The 19,694-nt window shown below is 49.0% G+C and overlaps 1 protein-coding gene across 1 annotated transcript in view; it reads left to right on the top strand.

Annotated features, from left to right (window-relative positions):
- The window catches only part of GRIK3 (glutamate ionotropic receptor kainate type subunit 3), a 117,213-nt gene that overhangs the window by 56,145 nt on the left and 41,374 nt on the right, over window positions 1-19,694 (top strand). Inside the window, exons 2-5 of the mRNA XM_054802275.1 lie at window positions 8,997-9,173; window positions 10,521-10,778; window positions 12,105-12,286; window positions 16,395-16,448. Of these exons, the coding sequence (XP_054658250.1) occupies window positions 8,997-9,173; window positions 10,521-10,778; window positions 12,105-12,286; window positions 16,395-16,448 (671 nt within the window). The remainder of the gene's footprint in view (window positions 1-8,996; window positions 9,174-10,520; window positions 10,779-12,104; window positions 12,287-16,394; window positions 16,449-19,694) is intronic.

The raw sequence follows: 19,694 nt of genomic DNA, 5'->3' as shown, positions 1-19,694 counted from the left end.
TCTCAGCATGTGGCATAAAAATATTGTAAAAATGAACTGTTAAATATTTAGGGCAGATGACAAACAATATGTCATAATATTTGCAGAACTGCATTTGCTATTCAATGCATCATCTTACTTAAAGTCCTGATTTTTGGAAGCATCAACACAAGAATGAGAAACAATCAGTTGTCTGTCGGTGTTTAGTTACATCGTAAATGAAGTGTAGGATTTAATTTAGATTTCTTAAGTCTAATATGATATGCTACATGCCAGGTGGGTATTAACATTTATTAGCTGGGGCTTAGCAATGAATATTTAAGAAGAATTTAATTAACATGCAATAATTGTAATTTTAATTGGGTTGAATTTTTATGTGCGACTTCATTTCATTGCAGGACACCTTCTAGTTCATATTTATACCAGGTGTATTTCTATTGCCAGGTAGAACAGGAGCTAATAACTGGTAGGGAAGGAAAATGGACAGAGAACATAAAAACCCGCAGCCGGCCAAGCTGTGCTTCACTCGAGGTTGAGCGCGTGTTGGGAAGAGCCCGATCAGCGTTACTGCTCCTGCCCTGCAAGGTTCACCCCTACATACCACGTTCGTTCTTACGAGTGAATTTTATATTCATTCCTATGTAAGAAGTTTCGGATGAGGCACAGTCTGCTGGCTGGTCACCAGTCCGAAGGTGTCCCGACGGCAGCGCCGGCTGCAGACCAGCCCTCGGTTCGGTGATCTCCGCACATCCCACGAACTCCGGAGCCGGGGCTCCCCCAGAGCAGCGCCCAGAGACCCACAAATTCCGGTTTAACTGAGAAGGCAATTTTTTTTTCCCCAAAAAAAAGGTGTTTTCAGTTTTCATTATCCTGTCTTCAGTGTACAGTGAATTTTCACAAATTAAGCAGTCGGACCCAATTTGCAGTGAGATAAGTGAGAAAAGCGTTTGCCCACCCGGGCACCCATAACGAATCGCTGTGAGCGCACAGCGCGCGGTGCCGGGGGGAGTCTGGAACGGGAGAGTGTCTGCAGGGAGACACGGTGCCAGCGCTGAGCTCCGCAGCACGTAATAAAGACAAATCTGAAGTATTTTATCATCCTGCAGGTGTTGTTACAAGCCCAGTCAATCACAGATGTGCGCCTGGATATATTTCAGTTGTGGTCTTGCTTTTCTGCTTCGTATTTCGCTCGAGCTGTGTGCCAGATGGACATCACACCTAACACTAGATTACACCGCAGGCCAATAAAACACAACAGAAAAATACACTTACAGCTGTGTTGCCTAAGCCCTGTGTTACAGATCCTTAATAATTTTAAGCTTTCAAACATTTTTTTTCTCCTATATATTACAGTTTAAAACGTGCTTATAGCCCAAAGCACGACCATAAAAATGACATCTGAGCACGGTGATTTATTCGGCCATCGGTGATTTCCAGGACACGTTTGCTGAGTTTACACAGTCTCAGTAAGTTTTGGGGCGGGAGCTGCTGATGGCTCAGCAGCCTGTCCTGCGGGGCAGCTCTGGGCATCGGACCGCGCTGGCGGCACGCTCCCACCCAGCACCGGGCTGTCATAAAGCGGGGCACGAATAAATACTGCGGTTTAATCCCGTACTTGGAGCAACCCAGGCGCAACAAATCTGAATTGCTAATTAATCAGAGTGAGCCCAAGTATCTGGTGAGGTATCTGATAGTGAGAACGATTCCAGTGTAAGTAGCCCGAAGCTTGCAAGATCTACCTTCTTCAGAGAAATAAGGCTGCTTAGAGTGAAACTGTAGAGCTGGTGGGAGCCCTCCCCAGCCACCGCGGAGGGAACTGGTGGGACGGGTGTCACCGGGCTCCTTGCAGCAGCAACTCACGGGTCACTTGTGGAGACCTGCGTTACGCTGTGAGCCGTGTGTTGGGTACACTGAAAACTTCCTGGCACTTCCATTGTCCTTATCTTGATGGGAATCTGTTCCTAGGAGATTATGATTCCGCTTTTTTCCCTTTCAAATTAATTGAGCCTGCTTAAAAAATAAAAATGCCCATTTCATTTTAGTCATGTATTATGCAAATTAAAACTGTAAATATCATTAAGAAATCTGTTGCTAAGTTAATTTATTTCTGCTGTAGCACTGCTGAAGGCCTTTGATCTCAGATTAGCGCTTTGATCGGCTCCCTTGGTTGGGGTTACGCACCGCTGCTGCAGTAAATGCTCTTTCTCAGATGTAAAACATGCAACACCAGAACAGCTTGTTCAAAGAAATGGCAGAGGAAACATTGCCAATTAGGCCAAGCGAGTAGGAGTTGCAAACGAGGAGAAGTTTGTTTCTAGGGGCTGCAGCCCGTGCAGGCGTGCCCAGCCTGGCCCCAGCCCGCGGGGACGAGCTGCGCCTGCGCCCGGACACACTCACCAGGGTGCAAACGCGTGTGCTGAGCACACCGAATCTGTGTGGCCCCCGGACCAGACGGGTAATTTCTGTTAGAGGTGGCATACCTTTCCAGACCATCCCTATCTACTTTTCATTAGAAAAACAAGCCACCATATTCCATTAATTTCACATTTAGTGCGAGTAAAGTGCTGATACGTACATTTTAGCTACAGCGGGTTTAATCAGTTAATTTAACCAGAAGCATTAATAATGTATTTCTTTGCCACTTGACTGCTCATCTGTTAAACAGCTTATACATAGGAGAAGAATGTCACCCCCTGCGACATGAAGTACCTAATACAGTGCAAATGAAATAGGATTTTGCATATTCAATATCAAACAAGAAAAGAAGGAGATGCCATCTCTAGGGAACGGATCAACCTGCTGTGACGGGCTTTCTGTCCTGGCAGGCGGGAAAATCCCTCCTTATGGGACACACACATTTTGCATATCTGATTTTCTGCTTGAATTCCTTTTCTTGGCATTACTCAGCGAGTACCTGGCCTTTCATTATGCTGCAAAATGTGGTGGAATCGGAGGTGCCAGAGCGTTACTCAGTGTGCCAGCTCCAGCCGTCGGCCGCTGTGGGGTCCCCGGACACCCCAGGTTGGTGAGCGGGACCGTCCCCGCTGATGTTCGGCCCGTGTTCCAGGCTCACCGCAGCGGCCGCGTGGCAGTGCTGGTGGAGGCTGCCGGTGCCGTGGGGCTGTCGTTAGGGTGACAAATCTGAATTTTCACCTTCGCTTTTGACCGCGTTGGGGGGACAGGGAGCTCCCGGCCACCTCGGAGACCGGCGGTTCCCTGTGTCTGTCCCTCCTCTGAGCTCACGGCGGGGTTCAACGCAGAGCGAGAGCCGTCTTCCCTCACCACGTCCTGCCTCGTCTGAAGGCTGTTAGGGAGCAAATCCGGCAACATAAGCCGGGGCATGCCGACCCCCCGGCTGGGCTATTCGAGCGGGCAGACAGAGCGTGGAGGGGCTGCGCTGAGCCCCCCCGCTTGGCGCCATCTCGCTGTAGGGTGCCGTGGCCATGGGGGATGCTGCCAGCTGGGCAGGTACGTGGTGGGCTGCATCAGTCCCTGGGGGCAGAGTGAGCCTGGGACCCCCAGAAAATGGCTGGAAATACCCCGGACCTGAGAGCCAGAGAAACTGCCGGGGGAGTAACATTTGTCTGCTTGGGGACAGGCCCAATTCCTTTTTAGTTCTTATAAAAGAGATGCGTAATGAATACAGGCAGCGTGTGAGTCTAAGCAGTGCAGACACATCGACTCCGAGGTTAATCCTCTTCCTGCATTCGGAGTCAGATCCTCCTCCTGTTTTTAGCAATTAGCATCCAGAGAGGGAGCAACCTCCTTGGGCAGGGGACAGCTTGGGCCTGTGAGCAGCAGCAGCAGCAGCAGATTCCGGCACGGGGTCTCTCTTGCGTGATGCATGTTTATGAAGCCTGAAATTGCTTTGGATACGTGGCTGTGCTGCATCACATTAAGCAGTGACACACTGAAGTGACAGGGCTGATGCATGATCAGCAGCAGTTTAAGGGGACAGGAACTCAGATCCTGCCACTCCGTTGCTCTGTCAAAATCAGAAACCCACTGACGGACCAAAGAAATTATTTTCAGCTCCTTCCCAGAAGGTTTGTTTCAATAAGTTTGCAAGTTCCGTTACTGCCTTTGCATTGAGCCCATCCACGGTCCTGCCGCAGGGAACACGTCCCGGGCTGCTGCAGTCTGACACGTACGGTCCGACGGGAGCCCGTGCAGGATCAGGGCAGAGCGCTCCACTGCACGGGTCCGGGGTGCAAGGACCTCCCAGGCAGTCGAAAGGGCTCTTGATGGAATAGGTGCTGAAGGGTGGGAGCCCCCAGCATTCCCCAGCACTGCCTTCTGCACTCATCAATTCAGAGGATGATTTGGTTTCTGTTCGGAGAACACCAGCTGGCATCGACATCAGATACAGGGGCCCCACTCAACACCTGGCTGAACGAGGGACCAACTCCAGCTGCATTTAGGTTTGGAGCATTTTATAGCAGCAGCTCCTTGGGGGAAAGCGCAAGGCGAGATTTCCTGTGAGCAGATCTGTCATTGCTCTTCCCTTCTTTTAGGGGGTGATATTTCTTGCCTTCTGGATTTTGCTGCTTTCACTGCATTCATATTATTGTATCTGAGACCGCAAGAGTCCCACGCTGACGGGCAGTCCCTGGGAGATTTAGCTCCGTTCCCAGAGCACAACCTCGTGCTCCTGAGAACTTTCTTTCACTTCCCACCAGTGTTATCTCATTTCTCTTTATCGTATAAACACCAGCCCTGGAGGAACCTGGACCATGACAGTGAAATTCTCTCCAGTGGACCGGTCAGATAAGCAGAAGCATCAGTTCTCGAAGCCTTCCCGGGGGAGGCACACCTTGTGAGGAAGGGCTCTCCTCCTGCCTGGGGGACCCGCCAAGCAGCACCCCGGAGGGACGTGGACTCGTCCTGATCGGCCTGTTTGCTAATATTGTCCCCAAAACAGAGCCCATCAGAAAAGGACAAATTGCCGTGCCACAGTCAGCCCTGCTGTTGAATGGGAAAGAGAGTTTGTGACCTCAGAGAAAAAATAGGTGAAATACAGATCGTGGGGCACGAGAGGTCCGTGAGACGGAGGCAGGAGCTCTCGCGTCCCCGGAGGAGCTCAGGCTGGCTCCATCCTCAGTGAGAGCTATTTCAAAACAAGTATTTCTTCCAGGATGTCACATGGAAAGAGACTGTCAGAAAGCTGTCTAAATGTGTTAACAACACTGTCAGCGGGGGAGAGAAAAGTGTTATCAGAAATAGTTGTTCTTCAAAGCTAAGTAACTCAGTGATTTTATAAGGAGTAAAAGATAAGAGATCACACCACACACCGAGGGCTGTTGGAATTTTCTTTCCAAGAATGAAGCTGTTTGTTTTGTTAAAAAGGGGAAGAGGGGAGAAAGTGAAAACCTAAAATACTTTGACTTTCTTGACTTAGCTTTCAACAGAGCTAAAAATAACTCCGATGATTGCATTCAGCCTGCGCAGGCGCAGCTCAGGATAAGCTCGAGCACTGGGGAAGGATCCCCATCCCATTGACCAGGCTTCGTTCTGGCTCCCTCCTGGGGCCATTCCGAAGGTCTTCCAGCGTCATCACCTGCAGATGGGAGGAGTGCAGCGCGTCGTTGCTCCATGCAGACAGACTTGGGCCCGTTCTGATTGGCATCCGTGGGATTTTGGGTGTTTTGTGGGATCCAGATTTTACCCTGAACAGAGAGACTAATTTCCTGCTACTCAGTCAGAGCGAGATCCTCTGTGTTCTGCAGCTGAAGCTCCCTTCTCCTGCAGCACCAGCCTCCTTCCCTGGCCCGGCCCTAAGATTGTTCTTCTGCTCCAGATCTGAAGGAGAGTTTCAGGCGTTTGCTTTGGATTCTCATTTTGAATTTTTAAAACTCCCCACCTCAGCAGCAACATCAGTGGTCATCAAATAAAGTAACATAAAATAATATGTGAAGTTGATTCTAATTAGCATGTTTTCCCATATGCTGATTGACATTCTCTGGAGAGCAATTAGCCTGCTTTAAAGGTAAAAGACAACTGAAAATTATTTGACTTGCCTGGTGATTGATATTTAAAATCCAAGAAGTCACACATGACACCGGTCAAGTGAGCAGCACCCATTAATCTCCAAGACATTTGAAATAACTTCAGAAACAGGGCAGAGGCAGAAATGGTTTTGAGAGAGACAGCAACACTAAAGGTCCGTTAGTTTTACTATCTCAGATGAAACTTGTTTATAGGTAGTATATAAAAGTGGAAACTGTTTTGCTGTTGACTTTTTATAACCTATTGACTTTCTGTGGTTTTGTAAGAGTAAAGTCACAATGAGGTTAGTGTCGCAAGACCCACGCACGATGGCTCTCTGGGGAGCACGGGGAGAGCTGCCCAAGTGTGTTTGAACACTTTGCAGCAGATCACCCAGCTTTGCTTCATCTTTCCCGCTGCGGTTTGTGGGAGACGCATGGGGTCCCCCGGCCCGGCGATCATCCAGCTGATGTCACATCCCTCATTCTCTCAATAGCACAAGCTGATATTCTCCATTTTGCTCAAATGGAAAAGCTGCAACAATTATTTTCATAATTAGCTGGCTTTTCAAATTAATGCCAGTTATGCTATGTAATCATGATGAAGATTATGCATTAATCAGCTGTTTGAAGCCAGTTATTAGGCTCTTTAAGTAATGATCGGAATGAACATCTCTGAAGGAGAGGCGCACGAGCCAAGAGGGACGGCAGCGTGCAATCTCCAGGAGCTGGGAGCCGCCGCCGGAGGGACGGGGCTGTGCTCAGCTCGCCCAGCCGCAGCCGAAATCCGCCGTCAGATGCTCGCCGGCCCTGAGGCTCTGAGGAAAGAGCAGGCTGTGGCATGTGGTGGCTGCCCTTCAACACTTAGCAACTGCAGCAGAGTTCACATTGTCCCAATATATTCAGCACCCAGCACTGTAACCAGAAATACATCACTTCTGCCCGTCTGCTTTCTCATTGCCTGGCACTAAATTCAAGGTATTGGGTGGCTGCACAGAAAATTCTTTTCTGTCAGAAAGCCTATTATATCCAGTTGGATGTCTGGAACATGAATTTATTTGGGATCAAACACCAATAATCCATACACCCAGTCCTTCTATATTGTGTCATAATAAGACATGCTCCAAAGCAACCCTGGAGAAAGCCCAACGTCAGCTAGTTGGTAATCAATGTAAGATGAATCCAGTCATCACTTCAGGATGATGCTAGAAAACAAAAAATCCTTTGCTAAAATGTTCTCGACAGTAAAGCTTTGAACAGAAAGACAGTGCTGAATCTCGCACTCACTTTAGCTTTGTTTCTGCTGTAACATTGTGTATGAACTTTCTCTGCCCTAAGAAGCTTAGATTGAGCTACCAGCACATGCAAACTTTGGTACGGGTGAATAATTTGCCTTACATCAGTCAGTAACCAAATGTTTCGGCATGATCCAGTGAGAATGAGGCACTTGCACAATTTTGCTAGGCTCCTGCCTACACCGCTAGGCATTCTAGACTGAAAATTTGCCAAAGATCGCATGGGACTGAAATGGGTCTCCAGAATGAGCATTCAGCCTCTTCTTCTGTATTCTCCCCTCTATTACCTTCGTTACGACTGAGATCAGTAACATTTTTTTCTACCAGAGACATGCAGTGAACAGCTCAAACAGTTTTGTATGTTTAGGAACGTAAATTAATTACCACCCTCACAACTGGGGACGCAGGTGCACAAAGTCTGCAGGGGAAGAGGAGGGAAGTGATCGGGGGAGCAGAAAAGTCAGAGGCCTCCCTGTGCACCCTTGCTGCGAAAGTCTCCCAGCATCGCTACCGTGGCTCACAGCCCGTGGCTTTGGTCGGGTTCTTGTGAGGAGGTGCAAAGCCTGGCCGCCAGCAGGAATGTCAGCTTGGCTCTTGCCAAACTGGCGCTCTTGGCTAACACCAAATTGCCACAAAAACTATAGACAACATGTTCCGGCTCCTGGAGGAGGATTCATGCAGTTGCTTGAAAACTAGGAGGGCAGAGAAGACATCTGTTGTCTATAACAAAACATTTTAGGTCTACCTTAAATTGAAGAGGAAGATTTTCTTTCTGCTAATGAACTCAGAGACCATCTGTTACCAATTGCACTTGCTTATCCCACTCATCCATTAATTATTTTGGTTTACTTTTTAATAAGATAGAGCAAGGTTTATGTGTCTTTCCGTGGCTCTGTAAGGGGCACAGGACGGTGCCCACATCTCCGAGACAAGGACATGCAATTACATAATTTACGCCTGCACCGAGTCACTTCAAGGAGAGTGGCTGTCAGTGGGGAACTGAGGACAAGACTCACAGACACAGAGCCAAGAAACCCAGCGATACTGTGACATGAGCTTGCTGCCCTTGGGGAGGTGTAATGGCATTAACAACTTTTGAACACGGGAAAGCATGCATTCAAGATGTGCATTATTGAGCAGATAAGCTGTAGGGTAGGCAAATTCAGAAGTCTCTGCTGGTCTGAATTAAGAACTTGGATAACTAAACATGAGGAACAATAAAAGATGAGAAGGGCAGTAAAAATGGCACTAAAAATAGCAAGCATCAGTGCCGCACTGCCTGCCTCCCGAGTGGGGACTTGGAAATGGGTGGACGAGGCGGGAGGAGTCCAGCGAGGAGCGGAGGGAAGGGCAGTACCAGCTCCGCACCGCAGGAACTCCTCAGAGCACAAACCTGGAGCGTCTCTGCAGCTGAGCAATAAGCCCGTCCATACTTCCCGAGGTCTAGTCCTTAAGTTTTATGGGAAGCCACTCATCCGTCTCATAAATGTATTCCAGGACTTTGAATTTGTCCTCTATTGCCCTGCAAAGCTGGCATTCCGAACGCTTCCATGGACCAGCGTATAACAAAACCCCAAATGTTTTCATGTCTTTGTTTCAGTCCAGGAAATGTCCCAGGAGCAAGCCTTGCTCAGCCTGCAAATGTCACGGCTCTGTCCAAGAGTTTTCTCATCCTTGCTACATAAGATTAATAATCAAACTTTATGTGGCTTAATGCTGGTTTTGTCTTGTCTTGCAGGAGGAATCTTTGAGTACGCAGATGGCCCCAATACCCAGGTTATGAGTGCCGAGGAGCAAGCCTTCAGATTTTCTGCCAATATTATTAATAGAAACAGAACTTTGTTGCCTAACACAACACTAACCTATGACATTCAGAGGATACACTTCCACGACAGCTTTGAAGCAACTAAGAAAGGTAAAGGCACAGCACTCTTAGCAGCTTTGTGGCCATTTATTCATTAAAGAAAGGCATGGTTTGGCTTGAGACCCAGCAGCTCATTTTGTCCTGCGCTAGTCAGCGACTGAGATGAGAAGTCCTCCAGGAGCTGACCTTCTGGAGGCATTTTAATGTAAGGGGAACAACTAGTCTTTTTTTTCCTCTGCAAACCTCACAAAACTCCTTGCAGTGTTTGCTTCTAATCCTGAGCGAAGGTCTGTAGGCCATGCCTTTGTTTATCTTACTGTATCCCTGGCAGTTCTAACATCCCTGGCGTAGAAGTTCTGTTCCCTTCCGAACAGTCACTTTTTATTACTGGATAACAGCAGCCCATTTGAATTCCTGAAGGGGAGGGAAGAAATGGGACTACAGAGCTGCGGGGCTGACGACCTGAGGGCTTATTGATTTGGGAGGAACGAAACCTGCTGCCTGAGCTCGCAGTTGTAAGAGGGGCATCACCGGAGAGAGGGGCTATCTGCTCCGCAGCGAGTTCACTGACCCTGGCTGTCCCTTCTTGAGATTGTTTTGTTGGGCAGGTTTCCTCGGACCTCTGCACCCAGCTTGACCGCACCAAGTGCTGGGAGAGGAGCAGAACGCGCAGGACGCGCACGAGGGATGTGTGTGTGTCTGGGGACACCCGTGTGCCTCGGCTGCTCTCTGCATTCGTGCCCCTTTCGGGCTGGGAGCAGTGGCATTCTGAAATCTGTTAATGAAATGTAGCTGTCACAAAGCTCCTGCTGATAGTGGCAAGTGTTTGTGTTCAGTTTGGAAGGACCTGCAGAGGCAGTTGAGAAATAACCTGTTCCTGTTCCTCTGAAAAACTTAGACTTTTCCCCCCCCCAAAAATGCAGCCCCAAACGCAGTTGTTCTGTTTTAATATCTCAGTGAAAGGTTGAACAAAGCTATGAAAAACAGTATTTTGCAGAAAAAAAATTCTATTGAAATTGATGGAAGGACGCTTTTGTCAGGGTGATTCTGATCATCTCTGGGTACTTCTTGCACAACTCTGGAGGCTCAGCCATTTCTAACACGCCGTAGCCAGTATTGCCTCCTCTGGAAACGTCCCTGTGCCTCTATCCACCGGTCCAGACCATCGCCTGCCAGAATTCCTCTCTCTGCCTCTCTTCACTGTTGTAATTACTTAAACTCTATGCTGCTGTTAGTGCCCAGAAGGTTGTCGGTCTGTCCACGGCTCCATGGGTCATGGTCATGGCTCCATGGTCAGGAAGAAGCTGTTTGTGCCCCCACGGCTGCCCTGATGCTCAGCCCTCCCGCAGAGGTGCCCCGTTCTTTACTGACAGCGTCCTTCCCTCCTTCCTTTTCCAGCCTGTGACCAGCTCGCTCTGGGGGTTGTAGCAATATTCGGCCCTTCCCAAGGCTCCTGTACCAACGCCGTCCAGTCTATCTGCAATGCCCTGGAAGTCCCCCACATACAGCTTCGATGGAAGCATCACCCTTTGGATAACAAGGACACTTTCTATGTCAACCTGTATCCCGACTATGCTTCTCTGAGCCACGCCATTCTGGACCTGGTGCAGTATTTGAAATGGAGGTCGGCCACTGTGGTTTACGATGACAGTACAGGTAGGTAAAAGAGATTTTTTTGTTGTGGGTCCCGTTTAGGAACTTTTCTAATGAACCTTTTTAAGAGCAGAATGACACCCCAGGCAGTAATCGGCACACGGGGACACACCGGTTCCCCAGCATTCAGGCGAGTGTTGTGGAGGGCCCTGGGATCCTTTCTGAAGCATTTCATTCACAAAGCGCTCAGAAAGCGGGTAACCCTCAGCACCACCCCAGCTGACAACGGGTCAAGGGGAGGATTAATTGCCCGTGGTGAGATCTGGCTCAGCTCGGCTCTATTTGGCTCCGCGGTGCCCATCCACACAAGCAAAGACCTTGGTCTGCGGCTGCCATTGATGGTGCAGTTTCCCAGCTAAAAGCAAAAGCAGATCTGGAAAGTTTTTTTGTCTTCTGGCTAATTCTATAAAACACAGCTGACAAAGTTTTCCACATAAAGAAAGCTGTTGATGGTTAAACAAAGCAAAGCACTGCACAGCACTATAGATAAAAACCCCCAAAAACAAAAGACACATTGGATAGTCTGTCCAACCTAATTCCACTAAACCAAATGGTTTCTTTAGGGGAGGGCTGATGAGAACACAGTTTGACATTCCTGTTTTGCAAATGTGGGTCACAGTATGTTCCCTTCGTGGCATATTCTAATGTATTTCTTCTACTATGCAGAGGGACATGCTTCTCTTCCTCCTTGCAATAGGCATCTGCTGAATTTCCTCTTGCAACATTAGCTATCAATAATTCCTGCTCAGCTGCATGCAGCATGGCTTTGCACCCTCTGCATAAAAAAGAAATTAATTCTAAGAGTAGTAAGAAAGTTACAAGTTATGATTACGTGACCGTTATGAACTATGCTATTCATAAATCTAAGTGCATCTTTTTTGCTGTTGTGCATGGTAAACACTGCAGATATTAATTTGTTGTATAGCTGATTATCACATTCTGTCCTTTCTCAAGGGCACGTTTGCTTAAGAAAATATGTCATGATCCCAGAGATGTCAAAGGATAGGACCAATCTGCTATTCTCCTCTTCCTGCCTGGTGCAGGGACCTCAGCTCTACCGTAGCTGGATGCAGGGGCAGCAGGGAAACACCAGGAAAAGCTGTTCTGCCTTGGAACAACTGCTCTGGAAATATCAAGGGGTTTAATGATTGACACGACACCTTGGCTTTGATACGCCTTTAGCAATGGCCAGTTGAGGGAGGGAGGAAAGTCTTGATTGCATTCCATAAAATAATACAGGAAGAAATAACCTGCTGTGATACCCAGCCTGCAGGGTAAAGGCAGGCTTTCCTGTAACGCTGTGACTTTGTCTTTGTGCGATCCCTGAAGGCCTCATACGGCTGCAAGAGCTCATCATGGCCCCATCAAGGTACAACATCCGGCTGAAAATCCGCCAGCTCCCGCTGGACACCGACGATGCCAGGCCGCTGCTGAAGGAGATGAAGCGGGGCAGGGAATTCCGCATCATCTTCGACTGCAGCCACCTGATGGCAGCTCAGATCCTCAAGCAGGTGAGCGGGGGGGCGATGGGGGCGAAGCAGGGGTGGCCACCGAGCGACCCATGCGTACGGGGTGGCCGCGCTGCAGGGAGAGCCCCGCAGAGAGCGGCGCAGCCCTGCACCTTCCCGCTGTCCACAGCGCACAGCTACACTAACAGCTACCACACGGACATTCTGCAGGGATGCTACGGGATTTCTACAGAAAACGTAGTTTTCACTGAAAAACTGCAAGTATCAAAAAGCGACTGTCGGTAAGAACGAACAAACGTTACGGGAGGAGGACATGCCGGGCGGTGTGTCGAACGCAGCGCTGGGGCCAGGCTGTGGCTCTGCTGCTGTCTGCGGCTGCGCAGCCCCAGCCCTCTGCCCCCCGCCCGCAGCCGCCTGCAGCACCGTTGGCTTCTCTCATCAGGGCATCAGGCAGGACCGCGCTCTGGGCCACTTCTGTCACTGATCATTTAGCCCTGTACGAGCTTTTCATGCTTGACGATTTTAAATATCTTCTTTCCCTTCTGTGCTTCTTCATGCCCCCAGGTTTGTGAATACATGCCCACGCAGGGCAGGGGATAAACCGCGCTGTTTTGGTGAGCTATTTTCCGAGCTGTGCACACAGTCCTGCGTCTCGCTGCAACCAGCTGGACCGGGCCAGCCGGGGAGGGACGGCATCCTCTGTCCCCTCATGAGCCCCGTGTGCAATTCTTGGACTTTAAGCCAGATGTCAGTGATTTTCCATTCATTTGGTCTCTCTCCTTCTTCCCCGAGTTCCTCCGCTGGCATTTTTCGCAGACCAGAAGGTTTGCTGCTCACCCCAGCTCCTCCTCATTTCCAAGTGCCTTTAGGTTTCAGGGTCAATATAAAGGCAGAGGAAAATGCTCTCACAAAGAATACCAAAAACCAGCCGGTGGAAGCGTTGCTCGTATCAGCCCAGCAAGACACTACCACATAAAATATATCCCCTGAAGGGCTGAGAAAGCAAGCGCATGGAAAGAGACTTCTCTTGCATCCTTCTTGATGCAAAATGAAGGAAAGTGCTCAGAGAAATCAGAAAGCCTGGAAGGGATTATTAAAGAAAGCAATATAAGGGACTCATTGTCTCCTGCCTATTATTTTAACATGCTGGCTGTGTTTGGTGCTGTTCACTTATTATGCAGTTTATTATAGTTTATTGTGCCATCTGCTCTGCTCATCACTGTGAGTGCAGAGTGAGGAAGATGGAGGAGAGGGGGGACTAGGGGGAACAAAGTCTTTCTAAGTCCTTCTGGCTGGTTTTGTGTGTGTGTGGTATTTTTTCAGGACCCAAAGCCATGGATTTCAGCTTAGCACTATTATATAGTGTATTTTTACTCAGGAAAAAATGGTTATTTTCAGAGTTGGGGAAGGTGCAAACCCAAAGCACATCCTGGCTGGGCTCTGCACACTTGCACGCTCCGGTGTGTAACACCAGGGAGGCTCTGAGCGGCACGCACCGTCACCCTCGTGCCTCTCCCACTGTTGGCACTCATGTCTGCTGAAGAATTAGGAAGCTCAGAAACCTCATCTTTCCCCAGTTTTCATTGGAAGAGGGGAGCCTGCTTGTGCTTTGCAGTGTTACAAGACCAACACACCGAAAAAAAACCTGGACTGCAAAAAACTGTCAGGGAAGAATGGCCCAGCCTTCTGGTTGTCCCAAAACCAGTAACGTTCATGTTATTGCTCTTGTCTGCCTTTTGTAACGTTTTGGTAACTACACCAGACACTTGGCCTCTGGTGTTTGCTCTGACCAGGCAAGGTCCATGCAGCCCCTCGGCTGCGCTTGCCCGCCCAGCGCAGCGCCGATGGGTGGCAAAAAGGTGCTCTCAACACTTGTGCTAAAATTTCCACCGCTTGGTACTGATTTTAACTGCGCATCTTTAGGTAAGGTGAAACGGTTTGAGCCACTCCAGGCAATGTTCACGAGGAAGCTCTGAGTAGGCACACAGCACCGAGCCAGCCCAGATCCTGCTCCCAAGTTATTGCAGGTACCACGCTCCCACAGCCCACGAGGAGCAGGGCACTTCACTGGTAATCTGGGCAGCACTTTTAAACTGGATTGGTAAAACCCCCCATGGATTAGTAATCCATGAATAACACTGCAAGAGCTGGCACAAAGACGTACAGATGACATCGCCACATGCTGCTCCAGTCTGGGTTCCTTGGAGCGACTGAGACATCAAACCATTCATTATTTTACCCTCTTGGACAAAGAAATCATTGTAGAAGCCTATCGCAGAGCTAGGCCTGCTCGTGTGGCCTTCCCATCTCACCCCGGCTTCTCTAGCCTTGCTCATTTTCGGTCACTTGTTAATGCTCCACATCTGTTCTCTGGCTTCCCAGCTTCTCCCTTCTCCTTGGCAGCTGTCTCTGAACAGTTGCTGCACTCTGCAACACACAGATGTGCCTGTCTTAACTTTAGTGGAGCTCCCGTTCCCATCCTGGTGATTGCCTGTAGCTTATCCACCAGGTTTATCTTTTATTCATTTCCCCACAAACCCAGATGTAGCTGCACACCGGCTGCCCGTCCTGGGAAGCTGGGGCTTGCTTCTTACAGCAAGGCGGGACTTTTCATCTGCCACTGATCCTGCTGTAGAACTGAACTGGAACCTCATGATTTACTCTCGATCGGTCACATCACATCATCTAAACTGATGCTTCACACACGTGTCGTTCCCTGCTCCACCTCGTTGCACCCGGGTGTGCAGGGCAGGAGAGCGACGCCGCAGCCCCACCGGCCGGGCGGGGAGGAGGGGACGGCACGGTGCAGTGCCGCACAGAGACCGCTGCCAGGCGTTCTCAGAGGTATTTCCAGGCCAGGAAACGTGGGGTAAAGTCGCACTCTAGAGTTACAATATCTGGGCTTGTAATCTAGATCCTTTCCTTTCCCCTTGTTTTTTTGACATCTCACTTCTTTTCAAACTGTCACTTCCTTCCTCGGAGCTAAATTCTGCCCTAGTAATTTTAGCAAAAACCAAGGGAAACAAACATTTCCTGGGGGGACCTGAAGTCGCTTTCCCATCGATGGAGATTTTAAAGTGCTCTCGCATGCGTTTTCTCCAGAAAACATGCTCACAAGACTCAGCATCGCAAAGACATGGGTATCTCTTTCTTTTAGCCAGCCACCAACTTGAAGGTGACCCTTCTCACAGGCAGGAACTCGTTGTGTAGGGCCTGGAGAAGGTCCTCCAGCCGAGGTCCCTTCAGCCCACAGTCATTCTCTGACAAACCTCACAGAACAGCGTGTTCTCTCTGCTGCTCAGTTATGCAAATCCCAGCAATCTGCACGAATCATCCTTCGTGTCGGGGCTGGCACATCTAGAGCCTGGGCTGGCCAAGAGTCCTTGAGTCTGGACCACAATCTCCACGGGCTGAGGGATGGGAGATGTGCCCACTCCCCATCCCTGTGCCTCTGCTTTTACTGACTCGTATCTAAACCAGGCTCTGCGTTAGAATCTGGCTGTTGTACGCAGGAAGGAAGGACACACAGATGAGCTGTATGTACTCATTATATGAACGGACACTGAAGGGGAGGGGATGCAGAGTACCAGAAATACACACGTAAGAAATAAAAAACCTTTTGCTTAGCTTCTTAGCCAGTACAGGGACTTGTAACCATAAGAATAGGCTGATTTATGGTCATTCTGCACAGGTTTATGTAAGATTGCTCATTGTGTGGTATCTGAGAAGGAAAGGCAACCCCCTTTCTCCCAGCCATGCCGACGGAAGCAAGCCTGTGTCCCTGGATGGTTTTGCACCGTGCGTGACCCGTGAGCAGGGCGGTGTGCCGCAGTCGGTGTCCCAGCTTTCTGTGGCACAGCAACACCCAGAAATGCCACCGGCCTCCGCGGGAGCTGGACACTACGGCTTTGCTGCCGTTCCAGAAAGGTTCGAGGACCACAGTTCTTAAGCTCAGCACTTAAGCACGTGCCTCTCCTGGCCAAGCACATGCTGAACTGCTTCACGGGACTGATCCAGAACCCCGCTGCTCTGTTCTGGGTCTGCCTCCTGCCGCGTTTACCAGATCAGCCCAGTAGACATTTATGTTGCATGACTGTTGTTATATTCTTGTGTCCACTCTTACTAACCTCCTTTCCCTACTCTCCTCAAGGCCATGGCAATGGGAATGATGACAGAATACTACCACTTCATCTTCACCACTCTGGTAAAGTATCTAATCTGTGCAAACACCTTTGACACTCACTGCTGAGCTGGAATGGAAAGCGAGGAGGTGGTTTAAGCGGCAGGAGAGCGGGCTGGGTGTCCTGTCCTGGGTGTGCATTGCACAGCTGCAGGACTCAAAAACGGTGGGGTGGGAAAAGCAAGGGAAAGGGAGGTCTGGTGCCCTACCAAGAAGGTGAGAGCAGGGCTACATATAGCCTCAGGTTAGAAGCAGACCACAATGATTTGGTTTTAACATCTCTGCAACTGCAGCATTGCCCGGGCGCTCGTTCTGAGAGACGGTGGTCTTTTCTTTCGCTGCTTTTGGACTGGCTCACTCCTTTGGAGCTGCTCCAGCTTTGCACAGATGTAGGTTCTGGTTTTATTTCCCTTCCCAGTCATTTTGATTTCAGTGCAGCTACCATCCGCTGAAAGATGAGCGTATGTGTGAATTTGGGAGGTTGTAGTCCCACGGACAGGATTTAATGGCACCGAGTTTCAGTCAGAACTGGGTATGTGTTTCTCTGTGTTCATCTAGGTCTCCCTTAAAAGCTGGAGCTGCCCTGCTGTGGTCAATAGTTCAGTACTGCAGGTTTATTTTGCATGAGAAGAACTCAGCTTGAAATGAACTCCACCCTCATTAAACACGGGCCAGTTCTTCTCTGACTCCAGGAAGCATTTTGGTTTGGGTTTTTTGGCATGCCACTTTTGTTTCCATTTAGGATGCTATTGTCTAGTATACTGTTGAATTTTGTGTGATTTTGAAAATCCAATTTATCTTTTTGCCTTTAGGAAAGAAGCAGACTAAACTAACCCTTAAAAACAGCAAAATTTATTTTTCAAATGCAAAAGACATTTTAATTACCCCTGCTGCCATTATCTATTCCAGGCAGCTTTAAGCATTTCCCAGATAACCTCCTATTATTCAGCCCCAGCTGAGCCTAGAGTACATTTCATGTGTAGGTACAGCCTGGAGGTGGGAAAAGAAGAATTATAATAAATTAATAGATAAGCAATCACAATTAATGCCACTTTCCTGAAATAACAGTTATATCATGGGAAAGATATTTTAATCTGTCATTCCTTAAGGCAATGTTTTCCTAGCTTGCAACGCATGTGCTTCAGCTTCTACAGTACTAGACCCATGGGGTGCTAATGAATTAGTCTATTATGTTATACTGAATGTTTCTAAAAGGTCCCTAGTCAATACTGAGTACCGTGTATCAACACTTGGCATGAAATGCTTCAACATTTTGCTAGGCAGCAAGACTACAGTTCACTGGCTTCAGCATGAAGAGCCCCACCAGCCTTCTCCACCAGAGGAGGGGGAACTCTTCGGAGCCTCTAACGCATGGCCAGCTTTTACATCCTGCGAAGTCCCAAGCAGTGACAACCCCCTTCAACTCAACACTTCCAGGAGTTTCTCAGCAGCTTGTAAAAATGAGTCCTTGCAAATACAGAAGTTTCCCCACTGCCTGCTCTCACTTCTGCTGCTTACAGCTGTTGCAGACAGGCAGAAGCAGGAATCTCTTCCCATGCTTTGAGTCAACGTAAACAAAAATTACACACCCAACCTGCCTTCTCCTGATGAGGCACTAAGCCAAACCAGTCTGCTTTTCCACTGGCGCTGATAATCAGGTACCCTCGTTCAACTCTGTACCTGCGTGCGGCTCAGGACATGACACACGCGTACTCGTGAGTGCATACGTCAGAGGTGGTTATCCAAACCGCACTGGACGTGCACGCCTCCCATTACAGCCATGGCCGCTCCTCCCGGTGACAGCTGCCCGAGCAAATCCGTGCCCAGAGAGGGATCCTCGGCAATCTGGGGCAGGCACATGACCCAGGAGTTGTTTTGCACAAGAGCAGGCGGAGGACGCCCTTCCTGGACACCTGCTTTTGCAGGTTCCTGCCGCAGATGCTAGGTCTGGTGAGGATCAGCCCTCAGCATCGCCGCCTGCAGCTGATGAACCAAAGCTGGGGAGCCGGGAGAGCACGTGTAAGAAAGGGGAAGAGCCGCACAGAAACACCGAGAATAAAACTTTCTTAAAGGTAGTAGGATAGAGGGGAGAATTCATCTGCAGTACAGAGAATAATGAGTGAAAGGGAGTGTAGACGAGGTGGAAAATAGAACCAGATGTTTCGATTTGTGGCTGTGCAGGAGCAGAAAATCCAGAAGAAACTGATACGGCAATTCCCCCCCTCACGTCTCTGTGTTCTGACACTCGGCTCGTATTCTTAATTATCCTCTAATTCCAGGAGATGATAAACCAGGTTGCAGCTGAGATTTAAACTGGAACCAAGAAGGGACCTGATGGGAGGTTGGCTTCTGTAGGAACGTGGTGAAGGGTCAGTGGAGAGTGGCAGGACGGGGATGGCACCCAAAATACCCATAGGATCTGAGCGGTGCCAGGGCTGGCAGTCTGAGAGCTGTGCCATGGAGACCATGAGGTCTGGAGCTCGGTGGATCAGATTTGTCACATATGTCACATTCTGAGGGGGAAATGATCTGCTTTTGCAATGAAAAATTATTTTCCCACAACGATTTGCAGAATACAAACTGAAATGTCTGACAAAAAGGTATGAATCCTGAAAAAATAAATCTATTCCAGTGAGTCAGGCACAGGACCGCTGCACACCCTCACATCCAGAAGATAGAAGCATCTGTCAGAGGTTAAGCAACTGCATTTGCCCTTAGTTACCATAAGTCATTTAAAAGTCAACATTATGGCCTGGTTTTCACAATGCCCTTTAACAACATGTGGAGGTTTGTACTTGCAATTTTTCAGGGAAAAAAAACCCAAACAAGAAAGACCCTGAACTCTGTTGTGGGTGTGATTAATGACTCGGTCCCTGGCTGCACCTGCAGATTAAAGCACAGCATCCATCAGCAGTGTGCCTTGGGGGTGCGAAGTCAGAGGCCAGCGCTTAAGGAAATGATCAAACCCCCAAAGCTTATTAAAGCAAAACAGCTGTAAGAATTCCTTGCTCTCCCACCGAGAATGAAGTCTCAGTTGCTGGCAAGTGCTGATTTTGTTACGCTTTGCTTAGGGCAGTGTGTTTTAGGACCAGTGCTTTTCCAGCTCCCCCATGGGCAGAACCCACGGCGTGGCTGCGTCCTACCAGAATAGCCACATCGTACAAAACAGCAACAGCCACGTAATCTCATGCTGTATTTAAACTCTTCTTCTTCATAATCCCTTGTGAAAGCAATGAACATCGTTCCCGTATTCACCCCCCACCCTCTATC

This window comes from Grus americana, chromosome 23 (genome assembly GCF_028858705.1).
Source record: "Grus americana isolate bGruAme1 chromosome 23, bGruAme1.mat, whole genome shotgun sequence".
NCBI lineage: Eukaryota > Metazoa > Chordata > Aves > Gruiformes > Gruidae > Grus > Grus americana.
Note: the sequence above shows the minus strand (reverse complement) of the source record. Positions and strands in the feature narration are given on the sequence as shown.